General features: G+C 38.2%; 3 protein-coding genes across 6 annotated transcripts; 1 reads left to right on the top strand and 2 right to left on the bottom strand.

The window, feature by feature from the left end:
* Nucleotides 1–4: 4 nt before the first annotated feature.
* slc35d4 (solute carrier family 35 member D4) lies at nt 5–3717 on the bottom strand. The gene is made up of 15 exons (XM_086066258.1): nt 3504–3717; nt 2785–2831; nt 2615–2692; nt 2454–2535; nt 2285–2362; nt 1884–1909; nt 1710–1761; nt 1586–1634; nt 1453–1498; nt 1337–1372; nt 1235–1269; nt 1083–1152; nt 786–879; nt 613–677; nt 5–200 (listed from the first exon to the last, which is right to left on the bottom strand). Exons 1-15 carry the CDS (start codon nt 3573–3575, stop codon nt 143–145), a joined length of 888 nt encoding a protein of 295 aa, XP_085922384.1. The 5' UTR covers nt 3576–3717; the 3' UTR covers nt 5–142.
* Nucleotides 3718–3943: 226 nt separating this feature from the next.
* On the top strand, nt 3944–16466 carry nsmaf (neutral sphingomyelinase (N-SMase) activation associated factor). 3 transcript variants are annotated; one of them, XM_086066031.1, is made up of 31 exons: nt 3944–4065; nt 5515–5601; nt 5990–6068; nt 6450–6511; nt 6604–6640; nt 6747–6797; nt 7172–7243; nt 7739–7786; nt 7872–7924; nt 8001–8130; nt 8237–8308; nt 8377–8485; nt 9144–9320; nt 10131–10210; nt 10383–10473; nt 10550–10613; nt 10825–10876; nt 11085–11205; nt 11407–11538; nt 11778–11796; nt 11998–12164; nt 12284–12398; nt 12481–12539; nt 12606–12673; nt 12744–12811; nt 12896–13019; nt 13096–13179; nt 13790–13940; nt 14344–14446; nt 14542–14651; nt 14778–16466. In XM_086066031.1, the coding sequence occupies exons 1-31, from the start codon at nt 4028–4030 to the stop codon at nt 14870–14872; spliced, it is 2718 nt and encodes a 905-aa protein (XP_085922157.1). In that variant the 5' UTR covers nt 3944–4027; the 3' UTR covers nt 14873–16466. The 3 variants fall into 3 exon arrangements, with proteins under 3 accessions (XP_085922157.1, XP_085922156.1, XP_085922158.1); XM_086066030.1 differs by having other exon boundaries at nt 11754–11796; nt 14778–16464; XM_086066032.1 differs by lacking the exon at nt 5515–5601 and having other exon boundaries at nt 3960–4065; nt 11754–11796.
* On the bottom strand, nt 13980–23562 carry LOC147155683 (cyclic nucleotide-gated channel beta-3-like). Of its 2 annotated transcripts, XM_086066033.1 has the most exons (18): nt 23127–23561; nt 22806–22947; nt 22532–22583; nt 21637–21800; nt 21253–21552; nt 20985–21193; nt 20864–20914; nt 20694–20780; nt 20552–20616; nt 18669–18791; nt 18415–18556; nt 17348–17507; nt 17177–17274; nt 17001–17084; nt 16811–16929; nt 15733–15885; nt 15475–15604; nt 13980–15321 (listed from the first exon to the last, which is right to left on the bottom strand). In XM_086066033.1, the coding sequence occupies exons 1-18, from the start codon at nt 23217–23219 to the stop codon at nt 15301–15303; spliced, it is 2193 nt and encodes a 730-aa protein (XP_085922159.1). In that variant the 5' UTR covers nt 23220–23561; the 3' UTR covers nt 13980–15300. The 2 variants fall into 2 exon arrangements, with proteins under 2 accessions (XP_085922159.1, XP_085922160.1); XM_086066034.1 differs by lacking the exons at nt 13980–15321; nt 15475–15604 and having other exon boundaries at nt 15739–16742; nt 16778–16929; nt 23127–23562.
* Nucleotides 23563–23580: the final 18 nt, after the last annotated feature.

The raw sequence follows: 23580 nt of genomic DNA, 5'->3' as shown, positions 1-23580 counted from the left end.
ACAATTCAGTATGTAAACAAATATTTTATTTGGTCTGGCTTATTAAAGCAACAATAAGGAAGTGCAAGTATTAAAATATAGAATATATGAAGAACATTTGTTTAGGAAGTGCAGGTTTTTGGTCCATCCAGAAGTGCTGATATTACGTTTCTCTCTCAAAATATACCAGCAAAGCTTCGCTCACATGACTGACTGCCATACTGCAACCACAACAATAAATGACATGAAAGTAGTATTAAAGAAAAAAAGCTTCAACATTTAAAAAAGTGATTCCCAACCAGCGTGCCATGAAATTGCGGAAATGCTCCAATTTACTCAATTTGTTCAAAAATTGTTTGTTACAAATACAGTATATCTTTGTTCAACTGTCTGACTAATGACATATCGTGACTCTCAGACAAATGATAAAGGCGTATTTGGCTGTTTCCATTCATAGACTATTTGAGTGAACAGGGACAAGATTATACGCTTTATGAAATTTGTATTTAGAGGTTTGTGATATTTTTCTCTGTAAAATACAGTATGCAGGCATCTTGGCTCAGTAAAGGTTGGGAATCACTGCAATAGTGGGTTTTTTTTAAACATCCATTAAAAGGATTTCTCTAAACTTACCAAATTATAGATGGGGTGTTCATGTCCATATAGAAAATAAGAGGTGACAGGAACATGGCAGTAACCTAATATAAATAATATTTATTATTTTTGCAAAACTATTTTGTGTATAACATTTGTCTCTTAGTGCAAGTAAATACTTGATTCACAAATTGTTGTATTTTTGTATTTACCTTGGACATAAAAATCCACATTGCACCGTGTTGGAGGGACAGTCCACTTTTTAGTTTGACTGTGGCCAAAAGCAGCAAAAAGCCCAGCAAGGCACTGAAATGACAATCCAAACGATGAATACAGTCATATCTCTCTCTCTCTCTCTCTCTCTCTCTCTCTCTCTCTCTCTCTCTCTCTCTCTCTCTCTCTCTCTCTCTCTCTCTCTCTCTCTCTCTCTCTCTCTCTCTCTCTCTCTCTCTCATATCCTTCCTTCCTTATTACATCTTGGCTGAAAATGGTGGGTTCGATTCAATCACCTTGCACAGCAGCCCCCGTGGAAGGAGTAGGACTGAAGTGAGGGAAACTCCAAGGCACTTGTGAGGTCACCTGTTGAGGAACGAAGGTCAGAGGGCAAACTAGCATTTCAAATTGCCACTGTAAAACATAAGACGACAAAAATCGTTCTCACCTGATGGGTGAGCTGCCATTGCCAGAAGCAGAACGCTATTACAAAAAATCTCTGTTTAGTCTCAAAATTATTATATCATTATTCGGAACGGTTTGTTCTTACCTGAACAGGTAGTTAACACATTGCTGCTCAATGTCGCTACACCACAAATGTTGCAAGAAAAATAACATTAGAATTTGAATATTGCTTGTAGTTCAATCAAATATGCTCATCCTCACCTCAAATTACTGGATTTGTAGTGAACTTGAAACACCCTGTAAGCCCCTGAAATTCCAAATAAAATAAACATTAAAAGTGATGTCACATTTTGCACAAAAAGTGATGCATGAAAACATTAAATTAAAGACTTACCAACACAAACCAGATGAGCGATGGCCCACATGTAACCGGTGAAGTCAAACTACAAAATAAGACAATCTCGTCAATTAAGTGACAAATAATCATAAATGCGGTACGCAAACAAGAAAATAGTAACCTGGGGATCATAAGCAGGGAGGTTGATTGCTGAAATTAGCATGAGACATACACTAGCAGAGGAACAAGCAGATAGGGTTGTTATTTTCATGTAGAAAAATAGCTCCTGACCCCACATTTCATTTTCAGTACAATAAATGAAAGGGGGGGAAAAAATACAAAATAAATCACACACCTGATAAATTTCAGCCACTCGATTTTCTGTGATTAGAGAGAAAAATGACATTCACAATATGAATGATGTCAATGAGTTTTGGAAGGCCAAAAAACAACAACCCAAAATGAGCAGAATATATTTAATCTTGTTCTATATTCTACACTCTACAGTATAATATTTTCAAAATAAGAATCCACACTACATTAATATTAAAGCCTTCTCTATAGCGGAATCGTTTGAGTTCTGAACGTCCCCTGTATTCCTCAACCACAATTTGGTTTGACACTAAATTACACTTAATTGCAGCAGAAGCCCTGGAGCAAAAAAAACAAGGCCATACGGTATCTTTAAGAAGTAGGTTAGACTTGTTTTCCATAAAAGTACAAGTCGTATTTAACTACAGCACATACTCTTCTCACCTTTCTATGAACAGCCTTCGTGATGACGTAACTAACAACATGAGAGGAGTTCTGTAGAGTGAAGAAGAAAGGAATCTCCTGTAAGGGGAAAGAATGCGGCGTTATTAAATCCATGAAATTACGTACCGTGCATTAGCAGCCGCAGCGAAAAACCCAAAATGTGACTCACGAGACGTGATAGCGCTCTTGAGCCTGCATAAATGTTCCCTACAAACAGGAGGGAGCCTGGAAACCAGGCGAAGGCGGCTGATCTGAAAGGCAGTATTGAAATGGATCAAACATGATGGCCATCTAAAGTGGATGGAGTTGAATGACTAGAAGGTTGTGTACCTGGAGATGCGGCTCATTTCCACCCATCCCAGCTTGCCAGAAAGCAGCAGCAGGAGTGACCCGATAAATGTCTGCCATCTTTGATAAGAGACATGGAAAGAAGTCATTAGCACTTTTTATACTATAAAACTTGGATTTTACATTAAGACCATTAAATATACGATACTCACCCTTGAAATAAGGTTGGATAGGTGAAGTTCATTACAGACAAGACAAACTGAAAACGAGACCCATGCCATCGCAAGTCAGTACATGGTCAAACAAATAATTATAATAAAAGAGACTTGATCAAGTGATACTATTCAAACAAAGATTAGTCAGCAACAGTAGGTATGAGAAAAGACCCATTTATTCCAAATGGTTGGTTTACATAAATTCAACCTCAAACATGAGTATGTACTGCATTTGAAATAATATTATTAATAATAATAATAATAATTACTGATATGAAAAAATAATTATTGATATTTTGGATGTAGAACGATATAATCTGATAGTTTTTTAAATGTTTTTTTTAATGCCGATATCCAATGTAAATATCAGATGGGGACACATAATTAATTATACTAATTTAATGTAATCTTGAGATATTTATCTACAACCATATACAAGAAATGTTTATATGCTGTACTATTCTTGGGAAAAAAATGAAAAAAATAAAGCCCCAACTCGACTTGACAATGGGTACAGGTACAGGTACAGTAGGTAGATGTGTACGAGGAAGTAGAAACTGCCTCATTTTAATCAACCCGTTGAAAACCCATGAACGACAAAGTCAACTAAACTGAATGTAACTCAAAACAGACAAACCGTTTATGATCTAATTTCGATCTAATATAAAAAAGTAAAAAGTTCTTCTAAAAACGTGTTTTTGTTGTGAGGCACTCACCTTATTTGTGAAATACGACACAATAAAAAAGAAGCTAAAGGCGAGGCCGCTGAAATTTCTTTTCCACTGCATTTCGACCTGCTAAAACGCAGCATGACTTCTGTAGCGCCAACACTAATATCCGAATATTTGTCGCCTGTTTTTAAAGTCCTGGCCTGAAATTTCCCAATCGGAACTTCTGTCTCTAGTCAGCGTACACTGACACGTCAAAACGTCGCCAAACTAAGATCGCCTCTTCAGTGACGATTACTTGCTGGCTTGCATGACATGCGATACTGCGCGGTTGAATTGCTGTCACCGCTGTGGCACCTAATTGTAAAACAATATAATTATGTTGCATATTTTATTGTCCATGTACTTCTTTGGCTTTATTGCTTAAAAAAAAAATCGAAATAGTATGCGATTGGATGCTCTGTATTAGCCACAGATCGTATATGTAGGGTCACGTGGTGTGGAGGAAGTTTCCCTGTTGACAGGCGTGTGACCCAGCTGCTTTGGACCCCACACAAGGATGGTGGGCAGTCATGGCCTTTTTGAAGACTAAAGAGCGAACTAAGGAAAGGTCGGTAGTCCTGCTGTTTTAGCGTCGCGGCGTGTCACTGTGTGTGCTGCAGTATGTGAGTGGGCTTTTCGAATGTGCGTATCAATTGCCATTAGAACAAAGTCATACCGGGCCAATTAGCTAATGAGAGATGCTGAACCTTCTTATGGCGCTAACATGAACGTGTATGCAGGAGCGCAAATGTGGAAAATAGACTGGAGTGTTTTTTTGGAAGAAGACAGTGGGGCATTGTGGGAAATGTAGTGTTTGCTATGACAAGCATGGACTAGCACGAGTCTTTACTTTGCTACAGGATGTTGACACTAGGGCAACATACACCTGGTCTATGTAATGTAGCCATGCAACGATGAATGAATTTTGTTGTAATATAAATTGAAATGGCAGGTTTATTCTGGCAGAACATTATTGCAATACAGCATAACGAGGCAATGCAGTTCTACACCATTGCTACAAACACAAAAATGAATTCAAAACAAAAGAAAGAATATTCCCTCTTGGATCAAGCACTTTGGGTGGCATTATTAGATTGTGAAATGTATTTGATCCCCGGAGGCGCCTACCGTAAATTAAATACCGGTTTAACAAGGATACGTTTCAACATAAAAATGTCTTAATCAAACATTTAGTCCCCCCCCAAAAAAAAGCAAGATGTATGTGTACAACGTACTAAGTACACCCCCCCCCCCCCCCCCCGAAAAAACCTGCTACTTCCTACATTCCATGTGAATATTTTTGCTAGGGATTTTCGGTACCACTTTTTATCAGACTGATAACAGCACGAGTTCTCATCTCTCGATTAGTCACTGATACCACTAGTACTTTTGATGCATTACCCCCCCCCCCCCCAACCCACCACCACCACCCCCAGCCCCCAAAAAAGAATATTCGAACTCTTTAATGAAAGTACAGTACATATCCAAATATAGCATCTGCCTTTAAAATTGCATTCAATAAATGGCAATTGTCTATTCAATCTGCGATCTGAAGGGAGCAGCCTGTCACAAAATGGGTGTGGCTTGCCAGGCTAATAGTTTTAAAGCTAAATTAAAGACCCAGGTTTTTTTTTAACAATTGCGACAATATCCCGTGCGAATGCATAATAAATGAATGGAATCATTTGTTTCCTGACACAGGAGGTCATAACGGGGGAAAAAAATTGCTTGACTCAACTAAGAAAACGTTTCGGTTAAAGTTGCGTCAATGTTTCATTGAACTTTAGAGTAAAGGTTTAAAGCTATCAAACCTGAACATCCAGTATGACAGGCCACTAACCTTTCGGCAGTGAATACAACGATTGATATTTAATTGCTGTAATTATCCTGACCATGCATGTTCTGGCGAAGCGGAGTGGTGAAACTGTAGAATGTACAAAAGATGACTCATTGACAGTAAGATCATTAAACGTTTTGCTCGAAACCTGAAAAAAAATAATTCTTTTTCCTTTTCTAGATTTTCTCTCTTGTTGTTGGATTTGGAAGAGTATTATTTTGAACAGCACACTGCATACAATGTGACAAGAAGCTCAGCTAAGAAGAGGTAACTATGCTATCACTAGCACTGGTGCCATTTGGTGCCGTTACATTATATTGTTTTAATCCGGCAAAGCAGCTGTTCAAACATAATCCAAGTCAAATCTGATATCTACAGTATATGATGAACTTTTACTGCCAAACACAAAGTATGCCACTTGGCAGATACATACGGTGTACAGAAAAGGGAGAAGTTGTGTAAGATGTCGTATAGAAAGTGAGGAGCAGAATGAAATGAAGAAATGATAGAAAAAAAGGACACACAAACACACAAATCTTTAGAAGTCTAAATGAGACGTCCTCATTCATAATTAATGTTTTTGTTTTTTGCATTATGCTTTTTGCTGTCTTTTTCAGTGTATAAAACTAAAATGTGTCAACTATTTCCCTACCAGAAAAATCCGAGGCTCATTCAAGGTCTGTTCCAGATCCATCATTTTTGACCCAGAAGATTTTACAGAGCCAATTTTAAAGGTTTGTTTTTAAATTAAATATCTTGCCTTTGACAGTAGATAAACATCTGTTTAATATATATATATATATATATATATATATATATATATATATATATATATATATATATATATATATATATATATATATATATAAAATATTATTTATTTTTTTAGAGAAAGCTCAGTATTGTTCATTCGGTAATCTTACCGATTCGACATGTCATCAGCATTGCGCTCTCTTTTTTTTCTTCTCTTTTTCTTTTTTTTTAATGTATATTCGCTATACGTGGGCCAGCACGGTCCCTATCTCCCACGAATATGTATTATTTTTCCTTGCAGTAGTGTACATACTGTACATACAATTAATGAGATTATATGCACAATTTGCTTTTGCCTGCAGATTCCGCTACGGGACTGTAAGAAGATTGAGTTTGTGAAAAAAGAGACCAACCCATTCAATGAGTAAGTATGTGTTACATGTATGTCTCATTTCTCTGTTTAGTTCGCATTTGTCATCATAAATGTTGTTGATTATATTTATTTTCCCTTTACAGACCCAAACCGTCCTCCATTTCAATTCAGTGTGAACAGGTAAGGTTATCTCTCAAGATGTATGAATTTCCACGGCACAATAAATTTGGACTTTGTTTTTTTTCCTTCGTGCCTAACTTGACTATTTTTCTTCTTTTTGTTGCAGGTTATTTACATAAAAGAAAACTGCATCATTTCACCTTACAGGAACGAGAGGGTAAGTCTGGTGTGAACACGCTGTTGGCTATTTTTTAAATATTTTTTATTTGTATTTTTTATTTTTTTACAACCTTGCATATACAAGAGTTGTATAGATTTTTTTTTTATCTGTCTTTACAAAGTTGATAGTGAGCAATTTTAATTGATGGCAATATTGATTTAACATTATGTTTGGTTATTGTAGTTCATACTGACACATGTTTGTAATTTTTTCCCCTTTCAGTTTGCATTATTACCTTTGTCAACTCTGATTTTGATACAGTTCTTGCATATTGTCCTAATCCATCAAAGCAAGCACACGCCTTATATCCGTCATACTGTAAAAGTGTTGAATTTTCTCTTAGTAACCAAACTCACTTGCTTTATTGAAAGGGAACGAAGACTGTGAACTTTCAGCTGGAAGTGTGGCGTAAAACAGAGGATGTCGTTCAGACTTTACATCAAGTATGTAGGACATTGTGGAATAGTTACCTGCTATCGCTGCCACATGCTCATATTAACTCATTAACTGCCATTGACGGCTATAGACGTCAAAAATTTATTAGAACTATTTCTATTAGTTTAACATTTTTTTTCTACTTTTGTTAACAAGAGTATGAATTTTTTTTATTGTACATTTAGAACAGATATAAAATTTGTGATTAATCGTGAGTTAACTAGTGAAGTCATGCAATTAATTACAATTAGAATTTTTAATCACCTGATGCCCCTAATTTTTTAAATAAAATTTAATTAATCGCATGACTTCAATTGTTAACTCACGATTAATCATATATTTTATATCTGTTCTAAATGTAAAATGAAATTTAAAAAATCTAGTTTTTCATACTCTTGTTACCATTACTAGAAATCGTTTAAATTATTTTTTTACGTCTATAGCCATCAATGGCAGTGAATGAGTTAATATTGATGATTTTTTTTCTTTTTCTTATTTCCCAGCTGCATAGAGCATCCTGTCTGGAGAAGCTTGGTGACCAGACTGCCATGGTGACTTCATGCGCGCTCATGTCGGTTTAACAGTAGTCATCACATCGTCCAATGACACATTTCTTCGTGTGCATTTATTTTCCAGATTACAGCCAATCTTCAATCCAGACTGGCAAGAACATCCTTTGACAAGTACTGGTATGTAGTATTGAGATTTGTGTTTTGTGTTAAAAAAAAACATGCAAATGAGTGTCTGATCCATTTGTTTGTAAAGCTTTCAGAGTGTTGCCGAGAAGCCTCACATGGAGTGTGCGGTGGAGATGGTTCTACCTCTGGTGTCCAATCCCGGCCACGTCTGCATTACAAATGAGAATCTCTACTTTCAGCCACTCAATGGATATCCGGTGAGCTGTCTGATATGCTAAAAAAGTGTGTCTACTTGTAGTCTGAGGTCATGCGGGCTGCAGTGCAGTGCAGCTCAAGAATGATGTCATTTCTCTCTCACTTCAGGAGCAGGTCATTCGGATCAAACTGCATCAAGTCAGGCGGATCTACAAAAGAAGACATGGTCTCAGGCCGCTGGTGAGTGCGCTGGGTTCAAGCACTCCTGTACAGAATATTTACATGAATGTGTCTATTGTCACTTGCAGGGGCTGGAAGTGTTCTGTTCTGAGAACGATTTCTGCTCTGACATCTATCTCAAGTTTTACAACGCGGCAGACAGAGATGAAATTTATTACTTCATTGCCACATTCCTGGGTGAGTAAATGCGATGCTATGAATAAATCCTCTTATGGTATTAAGAATAATAATAATAAATGGGCCTCTTGGGGTATAAAAAAATAAAAATACATTTAAAAAATCCTCTTATGGTATAAAATACAAATTTAATTAAATTTGAAAAAAAAAATCCTCTTATGGTATAAATTTAAAAACAATCCTCTTATGGTATAAAAAAAAATAAAACATTTTAAAAAATCCTCTTGTGATACACAAAAATAAAAATCCTTTAAAGGGATAAAATATTTTTTTTTGTTTAAAAAAAAAATCCTTATGTTATAAAAAAAAATCCTCTTATTGTATAAATAAAATAAATTACAAAAAAATCCTCTTATGGTATTACGATCCTCTTACTGGACACAAGTCGATTGAATTGTGTAATATTCAGATTTGTTCTAAATTAAAACAATTTTAAAAAAAATTCTTGTGGTATACAAAAAAAAAAAAAATCCTCTTAGGGTATAAAAAAAAACCTCTTATGGTATAAAAAAAATAAAAATCCTCTTATGTTATCACAATCCTCTTACTGGACACAAGTCGATTGAATTGAGTAACATTCAGATTTGTTCTAAATTATTATAACAATGTATATATCATCTACAATCATTGAGTGCTGTGTTTCCTTTTTTTCTTCCAGAAAACCACATGATAGAGCACACAGCAGAGAGTTATATGCTGCAGTGGCAGCGCGGCCACCTGAGTAACTATCAGTATCTCCTCCACCTCAACAACCTGGCAGACCGCAGCTGCAACGACCTCTCCCAGTACCCCGTCTTCCCTTGGGTCATTGCCGACTACACGAGTACACAACTGGGTGGGTTGACGGCGGAGGCATACAACACGGCAATCAACATACATTTATAATTGCTGCAAAAACGGAAACGAAAAAATTGAAATATACTTCTTCTTTTTTTTCTTCTTCTTTTGCTAGGTTCCATGTTTTTATAGCAATCGAACAGAATATTCTGTGGGCCTTGCTAAATCCGTCAAAATCCAGTAAAACAGCCGGGAATGAAGGGGGTTGCTTCAAAGAAAATGGCTGGGAGTGAATGAATTAACGTCTACTGCAGGGGTGTCCCAAATTTTTCGTTTGAGGGCCACAAATAGAAAATCAGGACGCAAGGGCCACCTAATTTTTTACAAATATTATATTTGTGGTTTTGCATATCTAGAAAAAAAAAAGTATATAAAGTTTATAAACCAATTTATTTGTAATAGTGGCACCTATTTCTAATGACCCCCCCCCCCCTTTGTACTTTTATTTTAACTGTGTCAAATGCCATTTTTAGTATTTGTCGTGGGCCACCTAAAAATGGATGGCGGGTCGAAAATGGCTCCCGGTCCGTAGTTTGGACACCACTGGTCTAATGTTACAAGTTTCTTTATGTCATTGCAAGAAAACAATTAAATCCAATGAAACCATTTTTTTTTTTTGGTAGTGAAATCCAATCACAATTCACCCTGACAGATTGTCAGGGCCGTATGTTTGACACGGCTACAAAATACTGTAGCTCTTCACTAATTTGCTCACTTTACTGCACAATCTAATGAGGTCCAGTGTACATGTTAAGACATATTATGTGCACAATTAATTGCTATCTTACCTTACCGGTATGTCTTTTAGATATGACAAATACGGCCTCATTCAGGGACCTCAGCAAACCTGTTGGAGCGTTAAACAAAGAGCGCTTGGACCGGCTGTTGGTGAGATCCACTCCCCGTGCAGAATATAATCAGATCTAACTGTAAAAGATGATGAACCATTTATTTCAGAACGTTTTTATCATTGTGGTTATCATTTTCAGTTCAAAATAAGCAGCTTTTAATGTGATCAAATTTAGCTGAAGTCAGTCGTGATCCAAGCTGTGTTTCTCAGTGTCGCTTCAGAGGCATGCCCGAGCCTCGCTTCATGTACGGCAGCCACTACTCGTCTCCCGGCTACGTCCTTTTCTACCTGGTCAGAGTGGGTAAGTCACGCGCCTCACCTTGCATATAAAACCTCAGGATATGGTTTATTGTATGTTTTGGTCCCATTCCCCACAGCCCCTGAACACATGTTGTGTCTGCAAAATGGCCGCTTTGACCATGCCGATCGCATGTTTAACAGGTAAATTATTCATTCGAGTCATTCCTTGACTTGAATCCTTTTTTTTTTTTTTTGCTTCATTAAATGTAAGGCTCATTGCAGCAATTCAACCTTTTGTGTGTGACACTAGTGGAAACTATTTGAAAGGAAAATAAACACAGTATCATGTCGTCTCTCAATGTCAGCATATTTGTATTGCTGCTATGAAACTATGCATTTTGTTTTTTTACAGCATTGGTGAAACATGGAAAAACTGTTTAGAGGGGGCGACAGACTTTAAAGAGGTGCATTATTTCTCTTTCGTTTTGAACATTGCCTTTAGTCAAATGTTAATGATGTATAACTTGCTGATATTGTTTTTCTGAATGTTTTTATTTCAAGGACAGACTAATTTGGCGCATCAAACTAATTTTGTAGAACATAGTTTATTGACTGGCAGATCATTTGTGCTTCAATTGACGGTTGTAATAATTTTTGTCTTTTATCCCTCAGTTAATTCCGGAGTTTTATGGGGACGATGCTAGCTTCTTGGAAAACAACCTGCGTCTTGAGCTGGGCCGACGGCAGAACGGAAGCTTTGTCGACAATGTTCTTCTCCCACCCTGGGCCTCAGGTAACTTCCTTTTGACATGTGATGACATGCACCCGAAAGTCTTGTCCTCCATTTTGTTGACTTATTTAGACACGTGCTTTTGTGTTCTTGATTATAGGTGCTGAATCATCAATCCGTGTGGTGCATTTAAGACATTTGAGATGCCTGATAATATGAGTTTGAGAAGGACTACGAATGATATCTCTGCTGTCTCCACTCCAGATGCTCAGGATCTTCTGCAGAAGCACAAGATGGCGCTGGAGAGTCAGTATGTGTCGGAGCACCTGCACGAGTGGATCGATTTGGTGTTTGGTTACAAGCAGAGAGGAAGTGAAGCGGTCCAGGCCCATAACGGTAAAATAAATCATCTTTATTGAATCCAGATTTTTTTTTATATTCTGCATGTTTTATGTATTTATTATTGTCTGTTGTTCTTTCTTTTTTTACATTTTTGAATTATTGTTTGTTATTTGCATTCCGTGTTTTTGTTTTTGTTTTGGAAATCTTAAAAATCATAAATAAAATATTGGGGGGGGGGGGAATTGAAATGTGATGTCATCTTCCCGCAGTCTTTCACCCGTTGACCTATGAAGGTGGCGTTGACTGTGACAGGTAAGAAACAAAGTGTCCATCATTGTGTGTGTGTGTGTGTATGTCTATATGTGTGTATATATATATAACTTAACTATAACTAAAAATGTAAAAGTTATTACAACCCTGGTTTTGTAACAACAACATGTGGGGAAAAAGTGAAGCGCTGTACAGTACGAAAATGAACTTGTCCTTGCACCACCACCTTGTGTGTTTATGAAGTATCGAGGACCCTAACCAGAGGGTGGCCATGCTGATACAAATACTGGAGTTTGGTCAGACTCCCACGCAACTCTTCACCACTCCTCATCCTCAGAGGATCACGGCAAGGTCGCAGAACATCACCAGGAGCTCCAGCCTCACGTCCCCCATCAGCGAACTGACCCCAGGTTGGAGTTCACTTCTCAGCCAGCCATCATTGAACACTTTTCCTTTTAAAGCACGTCCAGCACATTTGATGTTGCCAATTATTCAATGTGAATGTTGTGTGTGTGTGTGTGCTTCCCAGGCTCTCTGCATGAGGACTCCTCCTCCTTCGAGGACTTAACAGAAGAGAGCCGGAAGCTGGCGTGGTCAAACATGAGCCGTCTGACGCCAGCCTCCAGACACAAGATCCATAAAGAGTACGCCAGTCCACAACACTGCATAAATACTGGCAGTAATTTATCAGTGATTCATGTTAGTGACATTGTCATAAATGCACAGGGCGGTGACGGCCATCACTGTGACACGAGATGGAGCTTCTGTTTTCAGCACATCTCAAGGTAACAAGTAACATTTCTCAATATGTCTGTCACGCTTATGTGGATTTTTGTTCTATTGTGTTTCAGACTCAACGCTTAAGATGTTCTCCAAAGAATTGAAGGACTTTCAGAGGAGCATGTCTTTCTCCAATATGGTAGATTGAAATCGACTAGCATTAAATTGGAATTGGAAGATCCAGCCTAAGCCTCTCAATTGTCTTTCAGCCTTTGTCGTCATGCTTGATGCTGGCAGATGGTCAAATTGCGGTGTGTTCCTCGTGGGACAATAATGTGTACGTATAACACAGGAAGTCCGGTCCAGTTTATCTACATTCAGTTTTGTGTCTTCTGCTTACCTGCTGTTTGCTTTCCTTTAGGTATTTCTATTCCATCCCGTACGGGAGGCGACAGGACACGCTGATGGGTCACGACGACGCTGTCAGTAAAGTGCTTTGGTCCAATGACAAGCTCTACACAGCGTCTTGGGATTCTACCGTCAAGGTGCGAGATTGATAACGCCAAAGGATTTCACTTACCAGAGAGGTGAGAACAGTGAAGATTGTTTGTCACATTTCAGGTGTGGCACTGTGATCCTGAGGTTTTGTGCGGTCACAAGAGATCACAATTTGAGCTGCTGGCTGAGTTGGAACATGATTCTGGGGTGAGTTGGCATTAAGGATGGATGGATAGATAGAGCTAGACAGATAGATAGATAGAGCTTGCTAGCTAGGCCAAAATAGATAGAGCTAGCTAGCTAGCTAGCAAGGCCAGGTAGATCGAGCTAGCTAGCTAGCTAGCAAGGCCAGGTAGATCGAGCTAGCTAGCTAGCTAGCTAGCTAGTGTTGGAATGACCATCTTTGTCTTCCGCGTGTTCGTTTTGTTCCGGGTAGAGAGAATGTTGATTTTCTGAATACAGACTGGAGATCGGTGATTATGTCCTTCGAAGGATTTATTTTACAGAATATTCCGGACACTCATGAATGACAGACAAATGGCTGCTTCTCATCACAAGTGCCAAGATTGCTGACAATTACAATATTCTTATACTATCTAGAAGGGCGGTACCACCACTCAACACTCTCAACACTAGCTAGGCCAAACAGCTAGCTAGCTAGCTAGTCCAGATAGATAAAGCTAGCTAGGCCAAATAGCTAGCTGGCCGGATGGATTGCTGGAAAGTTGGATAGATAGATAGATAATAAAGGCATTAAAAAAAAAGCATTGCATTCCTGCTGTGATATTACTAGTGGCTTTTGTTGCCTAAAATTCAGGTGAACGCTATTGGACTGAATACTTCGGGGACTCTGCTGGTGTCAGGATGTAAAGACGGCGCCGTCACCATCTGGGACACAGACACCTACGGGACCCTGCAGCAAGTCGACTGCCACGCTGCCACTGTCCACTGCGTGTCTTTCAGTCCGGGTCAGTTGGGTTATTATTATGGAAAGGAGTCATTACCACCACCTCTGAAAAGGTTTATTTCCTGCATATTCTACAAAAAAACCTATTCTTCAAAGTAGTTCCTTGAAACCAAAATGACACCAGATGGCGCCAAAGTACTACCAGTGTTTTTCAGCGAATAACGGATAGATTCACCCCCCTCCCCACTAAAAAAAAATCAGTGCATTGATTATGCATGTTCATCAGATGAGATGACCTTCACAATTTTAATGAGTGCCAATACCAGAGCTGTATCAAAAATTCAGACTGTAGTTTGGACACCATTGGTCTAGAACAAAAATGATTAGCAGATAAAAGTGAAGTCGGGAACTTAAAGTCTAATTTGACATGCACTCATGTTTTTGTTTTCCCCCCTTCTATTTAGACAGTCGACATGTCCTCAGCATCGGCGCTGACTCCTTCATGAAGGTCACTGACGTCCAGACGGGAATGGTGACCTCGTCTGTGAGGTCAGACGAGGAGCTCAGGTAATGTATTACTGTCTGCTGAGCAACAACAAAAAAAGGCTCTTTAAAATAAGAAATCTCTCAAATTAAAGTCCTCCTCATTTGGGTTGCATCAGGTGTTTCTGCTGGGACGGAAACTCTGTGCTGTGCGGGGGACAGTCAGGTGACCTCCTGCTGTGGGACTTGATGAGTAACACGGTCACGTCAAGGATCTCGGCACATTCAGGTGCATCTCGATCTAGCATGCGTGTTATACTAGTGACATGGTGGAGTAAAAGAAATGGTGATATATAGTGTGTGTGTGTGGGGGTGTGTGTGTGTGTGTGTGTGTGTGTCTGTCGTGTGTGCTCAGGTGCGGTCACGGCCATGTGGATGAATGAGCTGTGTGCCACAGTGGTCACAGGCGGAGAGGACAGACAGATTATCTACTGGAAGCTGCACAATTAGAGGGCAGACTGCAGAACATTTTTAAAGAATAAAGCCATCGATGCAACACAATGGGAGATTGAAAATCAAGTCTTCAGCAATGCGCTAGCTGCTAATGCTATGTTTTTTTGTTTTTTTTAAACATGCTGTTTCTTCAGCGCTATACTGTGGGCATTTTTGCAATATGTGTGATGCATATATGCTGATCGGATGTTTATTTGCAAAAAGTGATACAAAAACAAACCTTTCCAGTCTCTGATTTTTGTACTTTTGCTTGATACTCTACTTGCACATTATAACATTTCTGCACATTGATTCCAACGTGTCAATCATACACGTTTAAAAATACACATTCACATTTATCTTATAGACCGATTCAAGCACAATTCACAAAATAGTTGTTAAAAAAAAAATCGTCATTTTCAGTTGAAACCAGAGTCCACAATGGATCAGGCTGCAGATTTTTGTTTCTGTGAAGAGGAAAACACAAATTACTCATGAAGCACATCTGCACTTTTGCTCCCATGTCATTGATTTAACAACCTTACTAACATCTTCATTAACAAGTACCAATTTATAAAAACACAACAGACAACAAAAAGTTTTTAAAAAAGTGATGTTACCGTTAGTTTGCTTAGGTTGGCAAACGCTCTAATTAACTTGGGTGTTGGCGGTTTTGGGCCAAAGAAAGCAAGACCTTTTGGCTTTTCCTCATCTTTAGCAGCTGGAGGAGGTTTAGCCTTGGTCAGTTTCCTTAGGACAAATGTACACAAAAATAAATATAAATGTACACATTTGCATCCTTATAATCAGCAACACAAGAACAGTTCTAACAAAAGCTGCATGTATAATGACTCTTGGGCAATTCAGGCATGACTCACCTTCCCTTCCTAGCCAGAACCTTCTGAGACTCTGGGTAGTGCACCAGGATATCAAACAAATCCTTCTTCTCCAAAACAAAGAGATTAGCAAAGCCGTACGCTTTGACGTTTGCTGTCCGTCTGTTCCCTCCATCTTTGGCAGACTGCAGCAAACTTATACAGAGAGAAGTCAGAACAAAAACGAGACATCACATATACTTTTGGTACACTGTGTCTGAATTTTTTGTACTTTATTTCTGTACTTGAATAAAACATTGAGCAGATTAATAGTATCAATAAATAATGAATCTAGTTTCCATGAGGTGCCTTATAACATTTCTGTGACATGCTTTTGTCAAAATACCCCAAGGGTCAAGAATTATAATACAAATTTAAATGGTTTAAATATGTTGTTGCAATTTCAATAAATGTATTATTTTTCACAATTTTTTTTTAAGTACGATGTTCCGGATTTATTGTGGGGGTTACATTCCAAAAACCCGCAATAAGGGAAATCTGCGGAAGTAGAGGTTGATGTTTTTTGTTTTTTTCATCTACAGTATGTTGTTTTGTTTACTATACATATATGGTTATAATTTATATTTTTTTAAGTGTTTTTTTGTTTGTTTTATGTTCGTTTTAAGTTTTGCCATTTACAGTGTTTTTTTTTCATTTATGTTTTTTGTTTATTATACACATTTTCATTTAGTGTTTTTTTTTGTTATTATATATGCTTTGTCATTTATCCAATTTTTCTGTTTACAGTATATTACAAGTTTTTCATTTATTGTATTTTTCATTAAACTGTTTTTTGTTTAGCTTTTTATTATTTCGTTTACAGTATGTGTTTTCCATTTATTCAATATGCTTTTTCGTTTAACCCATTTTTCCGTTTAATGTATGTTTTTTTGTTCATTTAACATTTGTTTTTGTTTATTTTCATTTACATTTATAGTAGTGTTTTTTTGTTGTGTTTTTCATTGATCATGTTTTTTTCCCCCATTTGTTTTTTCCATTTACAGTACTGTAAAAATATATATATATATATATATATATTTTTTTTAAAGATAAGTAGCCACTGTAACCCATGCTCACTAACCTGATCTCTCCAAACACACATCCACCCTTAAGTGTGACAAAGACAATACTGTTGTCAGGTCCTCCCACCACCTGCACTGCTCCGCTCTTGATGATGTACATCTCTTTACCGATGTCACCCTGCAGCAAGAGCACAAGATGTGTTTAGAGAGCGTACTTGCCGAGTACTAAGTAAATGTACCGGTACTTACTTTCTTCACCACAAAATCTCCAGGAAGAAAAATAATCGATTTGAGCCTCAGTAGCATGTCCACCAACATCTGCTGGTCACAGCCCTGGAAGAAACATCCGTTTCCAACTCCAAAAGTTTGACAAGGCTAAATGATAGCGGTAAAAGCCTCCGTCTGTTGAGTTAAAGCGGAGTCACCTGAAAGAGAGCAATCTTCTGGAAGGTAGCCAGGTTGATGTCCACGGCAATGGCAGTTCTCATCACTAGCGGCATCTTATCCAGCAGCTCGGACTCATCTGAAGGTAATCACTTTTTTTTATTTTTGGTCACTCGATTTGCAATTTCTGATATAGTTGTGAGAGAACTCACCAAGCATTCCCTGAGAATCCCAGGTGTAGTTGTACCAAGTCCTTATTCTGTTCTGGACAAACTTTGGAATTCCGTAAGTGTTCATGTAAGCTACACAGCCATCCATTGATGCCCGGAAATATGTTTGACCCGCTGTTGCTGCCCCAATGACATCTCTCATCTGTGATTGAGAAAAATGTTGCATAGAAGCAAACCCCAAAAAATTTGACTCATGATTTTTAACTCATTCACTGCCATTGACGGCTATAGGCGTCAACAATTCATTTGAACTATTTCTATTGGTTTAACATATTTTCCACTTTTGTTAACAAAAGTATGAAAACTTAGAAAATGTTTTATTGTACATTTAGAACAGATATTACATTTGTGATTAATCGTGAATTAACTATTGAAGTCATGCGATAAATATTGTGCACAAATAACACACATTAAAACAAATAAATAAATACATACATAAAAAAACGAAAGCTAATACTGAAACTAACTAAAACTAAACTGAATCTAAGCATTTAAAAAAAAACTAAAACTAATAAAAACTAACAGAACCACCCTGAAAACTGATTAAATGTAACTAAATTTTACTCATTCACTGCCATAAATTCATAATTTTTTTTTATTAAAAATTAAGGGCAAGAGGCGATTACATTTTTTAAATTGTTATTGATCGCATGACTTCACTAGTTAACTCACGATTAATCACAAATTTGATATCTGTTCCAAATGTACAATAAAAAAATTCTAGGTTCTCATACTCTATTTAAAAGGATATTTTTGACGTTTATAGCCGTCAACGGCAGTGAATGAATTAAAAAAATATATATATATCAAAAATTAGGGGCGTCAGGCAATTACATTTTTTAATCGTTATCAATCGCATGACTTCACTAGTTAACTCACAATTAATCACAAATTTTATATCTGTTCTAAATGTACAATATTTTTTTTCTTGGTATTCATACTCTTTTTAACAAAAGTGGGAAAAATGTTAAACTAATAGAAATAGTTAAAAAGATTTTTTTTACATCTATAACCGTCAATGGCAGTGAATAAGTTAAGATGATCCTGACCTGGCCAATCAGGCTGGAGAACACAAAGACACCAATGAAAAAGTTGGTCATCTGAAAGGCTATCTCAAAGGTGGTTGTAGGTTCGGGTAGTCCACCGATGTTGATCAGGCTGCGCACTGCAAAGTAGTAGCATCGGATGTACCTGTGGAAAACAAATAGAAGAAAGTAATATGGCATTAAAGAGGTACACGAATAATATATTATTTGCCACAATATAGTTGACACTTTGATGAATGAAAATGAAGAGCACGTACTCTGTCCCGTTTCCACTGTAGACCCACGTAGTGGTGCCAAGGCCCTGAGATACGGAGGCAACGTAGAAAGCGCAGGCGTTGAGATGGAGGCTGAAGAGCAGGTAGCCTGTGGTGCGAATCACTCTTGGTTGGAAAGAGAAAGACCGTGAAAAACGGCCAAGATAAATAATTAGGGCTGTCAGGCGATTCATTTAGTATTTTTAATCGTAAATGCGTAATTAATCCCATGAATTCAAAAGTTAACTCACGATTAATCGCAAATGTTATATCTGTTCTAAATGTACAATCATTTTTTCCTTTAAAGTTTTCATACTCTTGTTAACATAAAAGTAGATAAAAAAAAGTATGGATTTGATACAGTAATCTCATAATAATTCATAAAATGGAGTTGTACTGTACTGTAAAAAAAAAACAAGTGTGATATTGATTTGTGTTGAGGTCATTTTTCTGCCACTAGATGACATAATTGCGTTTGTAAGACATTGGTGACAGCTCGGTGCATTTTTCTTTTCATATTCAGAGCATCTTTATTATAAGTTGTGAAATTCTGCACATTTTTAAAACTGTAAAACACAACTTGACCCCACTCTCCACAAATATATGCATTATTATTACATTTATTACTGCTAAACATTTGACGTGGACGTGTCTGCTGCGTTGCGACTGGAATGGTGGGGTGGTCATTAATCGCGCATTAAAAAAAAATGGTGGTTAGAGAATCGTTAAATTAACTAAAAAATAAGGCACACTAATTTGGACACCCCTTTAAATAGGGGGAGACCGGGGCTAGTTGTATCACGGGTAACCTGTCACATTACAATTTTATTTTCTCCACCAGAGGGCGCAACAAAAAAGTGGAATACTAGTTTTCTTTGTATAAATGGTCAGAGGTTGTGTACTGTCTGAGAAGAGAATAGCACACTGTGAGCTGAGATGAGGGCCAGTTATCTGTTTTGCACAACCCAAAGTAAAAAAATTCAACTTATTCAGGCATCTTGTCATGCCTCAGTCACTGTTCTGTTATAAGCTAACTTTAAACTAGCGCAAGAGTTAGCCAACATAGTAGTTTGGGGCAACTTGTCTCAGTCATTTTGGGGTTTGTTGTCACATATGCAAAGAATGGTCCAATGAAAAATGCACCTCTGGCAACTCTGTTTATGTATGCCAGAATTAGTCTTCAGATGATGAGTCTGAAGAGTGGGGAAACTGGTCTGCTAGGTTTTGTTTCATTGTTTACAAATGGACTTTCCAGTTGTTGAATTTCAACGACAATATGCCCACATGTCAGAACTGGTTTAAGTTTCACGATGAACCATCCATCCATTAATGGAAATGCTTTCTTTTTTTAAATTCAATTTAATCTAAAATTTCCAGTTTAAGGGAAACAAAACAGGCATTTGAGGCTAAGAGCGATGACCTTAATCTATTTCATAATATTTTATGTTAAAGTTTGCCCAATGACTATGGTAAATTATCAAGATCAATGAAAACATTGATCTGCTTGTAAAAACAAAACAAAACCCCCCAAAACAAAACAGGAGAAAAAATATAATGTTGTCCTTGTTTTATTAGTTGCAAAATCTAATGTGACATCCTACCCCATATAGTGTGACAACTTACCCATTGGTGGGGCAACATGTCACATGTTCACACCCTCTATTTGATGGCTTATAACTCTGCACTGACAAAGTATGAAAATGACATGAATACAAAAATGATACCTAATACTTTGGTACTTCATCTGGTATACATTTTGTTTATATATGATGTATTGATTCCAAGACATGTATAAAAGTATAAAAAGTGATACAACTAGCCCCGCCCGGTCTCCCTAATACTCGCAAAGGATTGATAATGAAAACTGAAATTAGAGCAGCGCTTACCTCCAGATATAAGCTTTGGCCATGATACTCTCAAGTCGATCACTGAATTCAAAGAATGACTCAACCTGTGACCCAAAAACGAATTAATAGAAAATATGTACAATAAAAGTGAGTAGAAGAAAATAATCAGTGGCCTGCCTACCTTGATGAAGCGGTTGAGTCTGTAAATGGCAGAGAATTGAAAGTGTAGGCAGAGAAGGTCAAAGGGGAGGACGGAAATGATGTCGGTCTACGCAGGACAAAATAAATGAGAATCGGGTAGAAAAGATCAGAAACATTTCTGTGATTCAAGCGCTGTCTCACACCTAATACCTTAAAACGAGGTGATTTCCGATAATGTTTCTTTGCCATGGCGCTGTCTTTCTGCAGGAGAAATACAAATCCTACAGATGTTGTGTTTTCATATCGTCAAACGTACTATAATTTCGCTCACAATAATATCGCCGGCTTTGACAAACTGAAGCCGAGGCTGCCAAATCATGATGTCCAGGACGTTGACCACGTCGCTCAGCATATCAAAAAAGATCCAGTATCGGTTTGCCGTCTCGTTATGGAAGGGGAAGGCCAAGCGTACGGAGCAGAACCAAACGTTGTAGTTGAACGCCACGGCTACGATGGCCAACCAAGCGACGTAACGGCGATCTGAGGAGACAAATTTCACATATTTATTTGTTCGCTTACTGGATTTGGATCTCACCTACCTGTGAAGGGGTCTATGGTAGGCCCCAGGACGGCATCCAGCTTTTCTTCTATAGGTCGGAAAAGGATATCGAAGCAGGTGAAGTTGATATCTGGCAGCAGCTTCCGTTTCTTCTGGGCCTCTTGCGCAATTCTCTCCTCCTCAGCTTTTTTCTCTGCCTCCAACCTTTTCTCCTCGTCCTTCTTCTTCTTCTCCTCTGCCTTTTTGGCCGCCTCCTCCGCCTTCTTCTTCTCCGCTTCCTCTTTTGCTCGTCGCTCCTCTTCCTTCAGTCTGTGGTAATCTTCCTTCTTGAGAATGGGCGCTGCGGAGGCAGAGGAAAGGCGAGTTCAACAACACCGCAGCCACCTGTGCGTTTGTGTTGTTTTTGTTTTTTGTCCATACTTACTGACAGGTGGGGTGATTTCAGGAGAGCTGGCATACGGATCGTTGACTTTCTCTTTCAGCGTCTCTGTTCTCTCCCGCAATGATTTGACCAACCATCTGAGAGTTTGGTCGGTGTTACGGGAGTAGACAACAGGAGGCGTAGGAGGCGATGCTGCATTCTCTTCACTGATTGAAGATTCAGAGGTGACAAAAGATTATTTTATCTTGTGTTAAAGAAAAACTGGCTATTATGGGGCTGATAATCAGTCACTAATGCACAAACAACATAATACAATATATGTTCTAATAATGCATTTATGGAATATGAATGAAGCAGGTAAATCCACCCGTTTTTATCCATCTAAGCGGGCGGCCATTTTACCACTTGTTGTAGACTGAAAATGACATCACAGTGCCTAAGGCTCAGGTAACAACCAATTATGGTTCAGCTCGCTAAGGTCACATGATCAAACCCAGAAAGCAGGTGAGCCGTGATTGGTCGTTACCTGGCCCTTAGCCACTGTGACGTCGCTTCTAATCGACAGCAAGTGACAAAATGGCCGCCCAATGAGAGGGATAAAAATGGATGCATTTTGCTGCTTAATTCATATTCCACAACCAAATTATTAATTAGAATGTCGTGTTTAGTGTTGTGGGTTCGCATAGAACAGATTGTAAAGATTTTTTTAATTTTTTTACTTGATCTCCCCTTAAAGGGATGAGAAGTCATTTCATGGTGAACAGTCTTGACACTATGACTGGACTGGCTGAAGCCAGAGGGCAGCCATCTTACGTTGCCATTTTTACTGACAACTTCTGTTTTTTTTTTTCTTTCTTTACAACCCGTGTTGTTTTACGCCAGGATCCCTGTGCCAGCAAATGTATTACTTGAAAGTATGAAGACAGGCATTATTTACCCTCCTGCTCCCTCCGGATTGGCAGGTTCTACAGGAGCTGCTGGGACAGGAGCTGAGTGAAGAAAAAAAAAAAAAACACGACCATCAGGTGAACCAACAGATAAAATGTCTTTGGTCTGCATTATAGTTTCTAAATAAAAGTCAAGTAGTCATGATAGAAATATTGTACTGAAATAATACAAATGAACACAATTGACCTTGTAGCTAATGTCTAGCATAATATTCGAAGTGAATTAAAAAAAAAAAAATCACATTTGATCAAATCTTCTTTTACCCGGCTTTGGCTGTTCTTTCGTAGGTTCTTCCTTTTTCTTTTCCACATCTTCTTTGTTCTCTCCTTTGGCTGGTTCCTCTTTCCGTTTCTCCTCTTGCTTTGCGTCCACCTTTGGTTGAGTGGTCGCCTTCTTTTCAGGAGGCTAAAGACAAAATCAAGCCCATTCACTTGGTCACCTCCATCGATTGGAATGTTAGCAGTTCAGTGAAGCATTGCATTGGAAAACAACTGCTTTCTGCTGTCAAGTAATGATGAAAATATAAGACAAATATGTTTTGAGCTACATCTCCAAATCGTTTTCAAAGGCAGTGAAAGACTTACCTTAGCTGGCGGAGCGGCGGAAGGCGGCACAGGAGCAGCTTGGGCTGGTGCAGGCTCAGGAGCCTTCATTATTTTTTTAAACCTTGTGAGCATGGCAGAATCGCGTACAGGCTGCTGCTGACGTTCTCCTCCTTTTTTACAGGATCGTTGTTGTCTGACTCTCACATCAACAAACAACAGACTGGCACAATTAATTCCTTTTAACCTGAATAATTCCCTCTGAGGACTGCCCTTCTCTCGCAGTCGTCACCAGATCAGCCGTCACTAACATCGGTCGGTATCAAGGAAGCTTAACTGCTTCTCGCGGGGTTAGCAAAATATATTTCCACCCAAAGTCTTGATATAATCAGTAATGTTAAATGACAAGAACATTGTATTAAGTTGTTTCAAGTTCATGCAATGGAGCCCAAAAAAGTCCCTAAATTTATTTTGGTCCTGTATGTCAGAAGAGGTC

This window comes from Leptonotus elevatus, chromosome 21 (assembly GCF_054856555.1).
Source record: "Leptonotus elevatus isolate MCC_2025b chromosome 21, RoL_Lele_1.0, whole genome shotgun sequence".
Taxonomy (NCBI): Eukaryota; Metazoa; Chordata; class Actinopteri; order Syngnathiformes; family Syngnathidae; genus Leptonotus; species Leptonotus elevatus.
The sequence above is the reverse complement of the archived record's forward strand: the minus strand, read 5'-3'. Positions and strand labels throughout refer to the sequence as shown.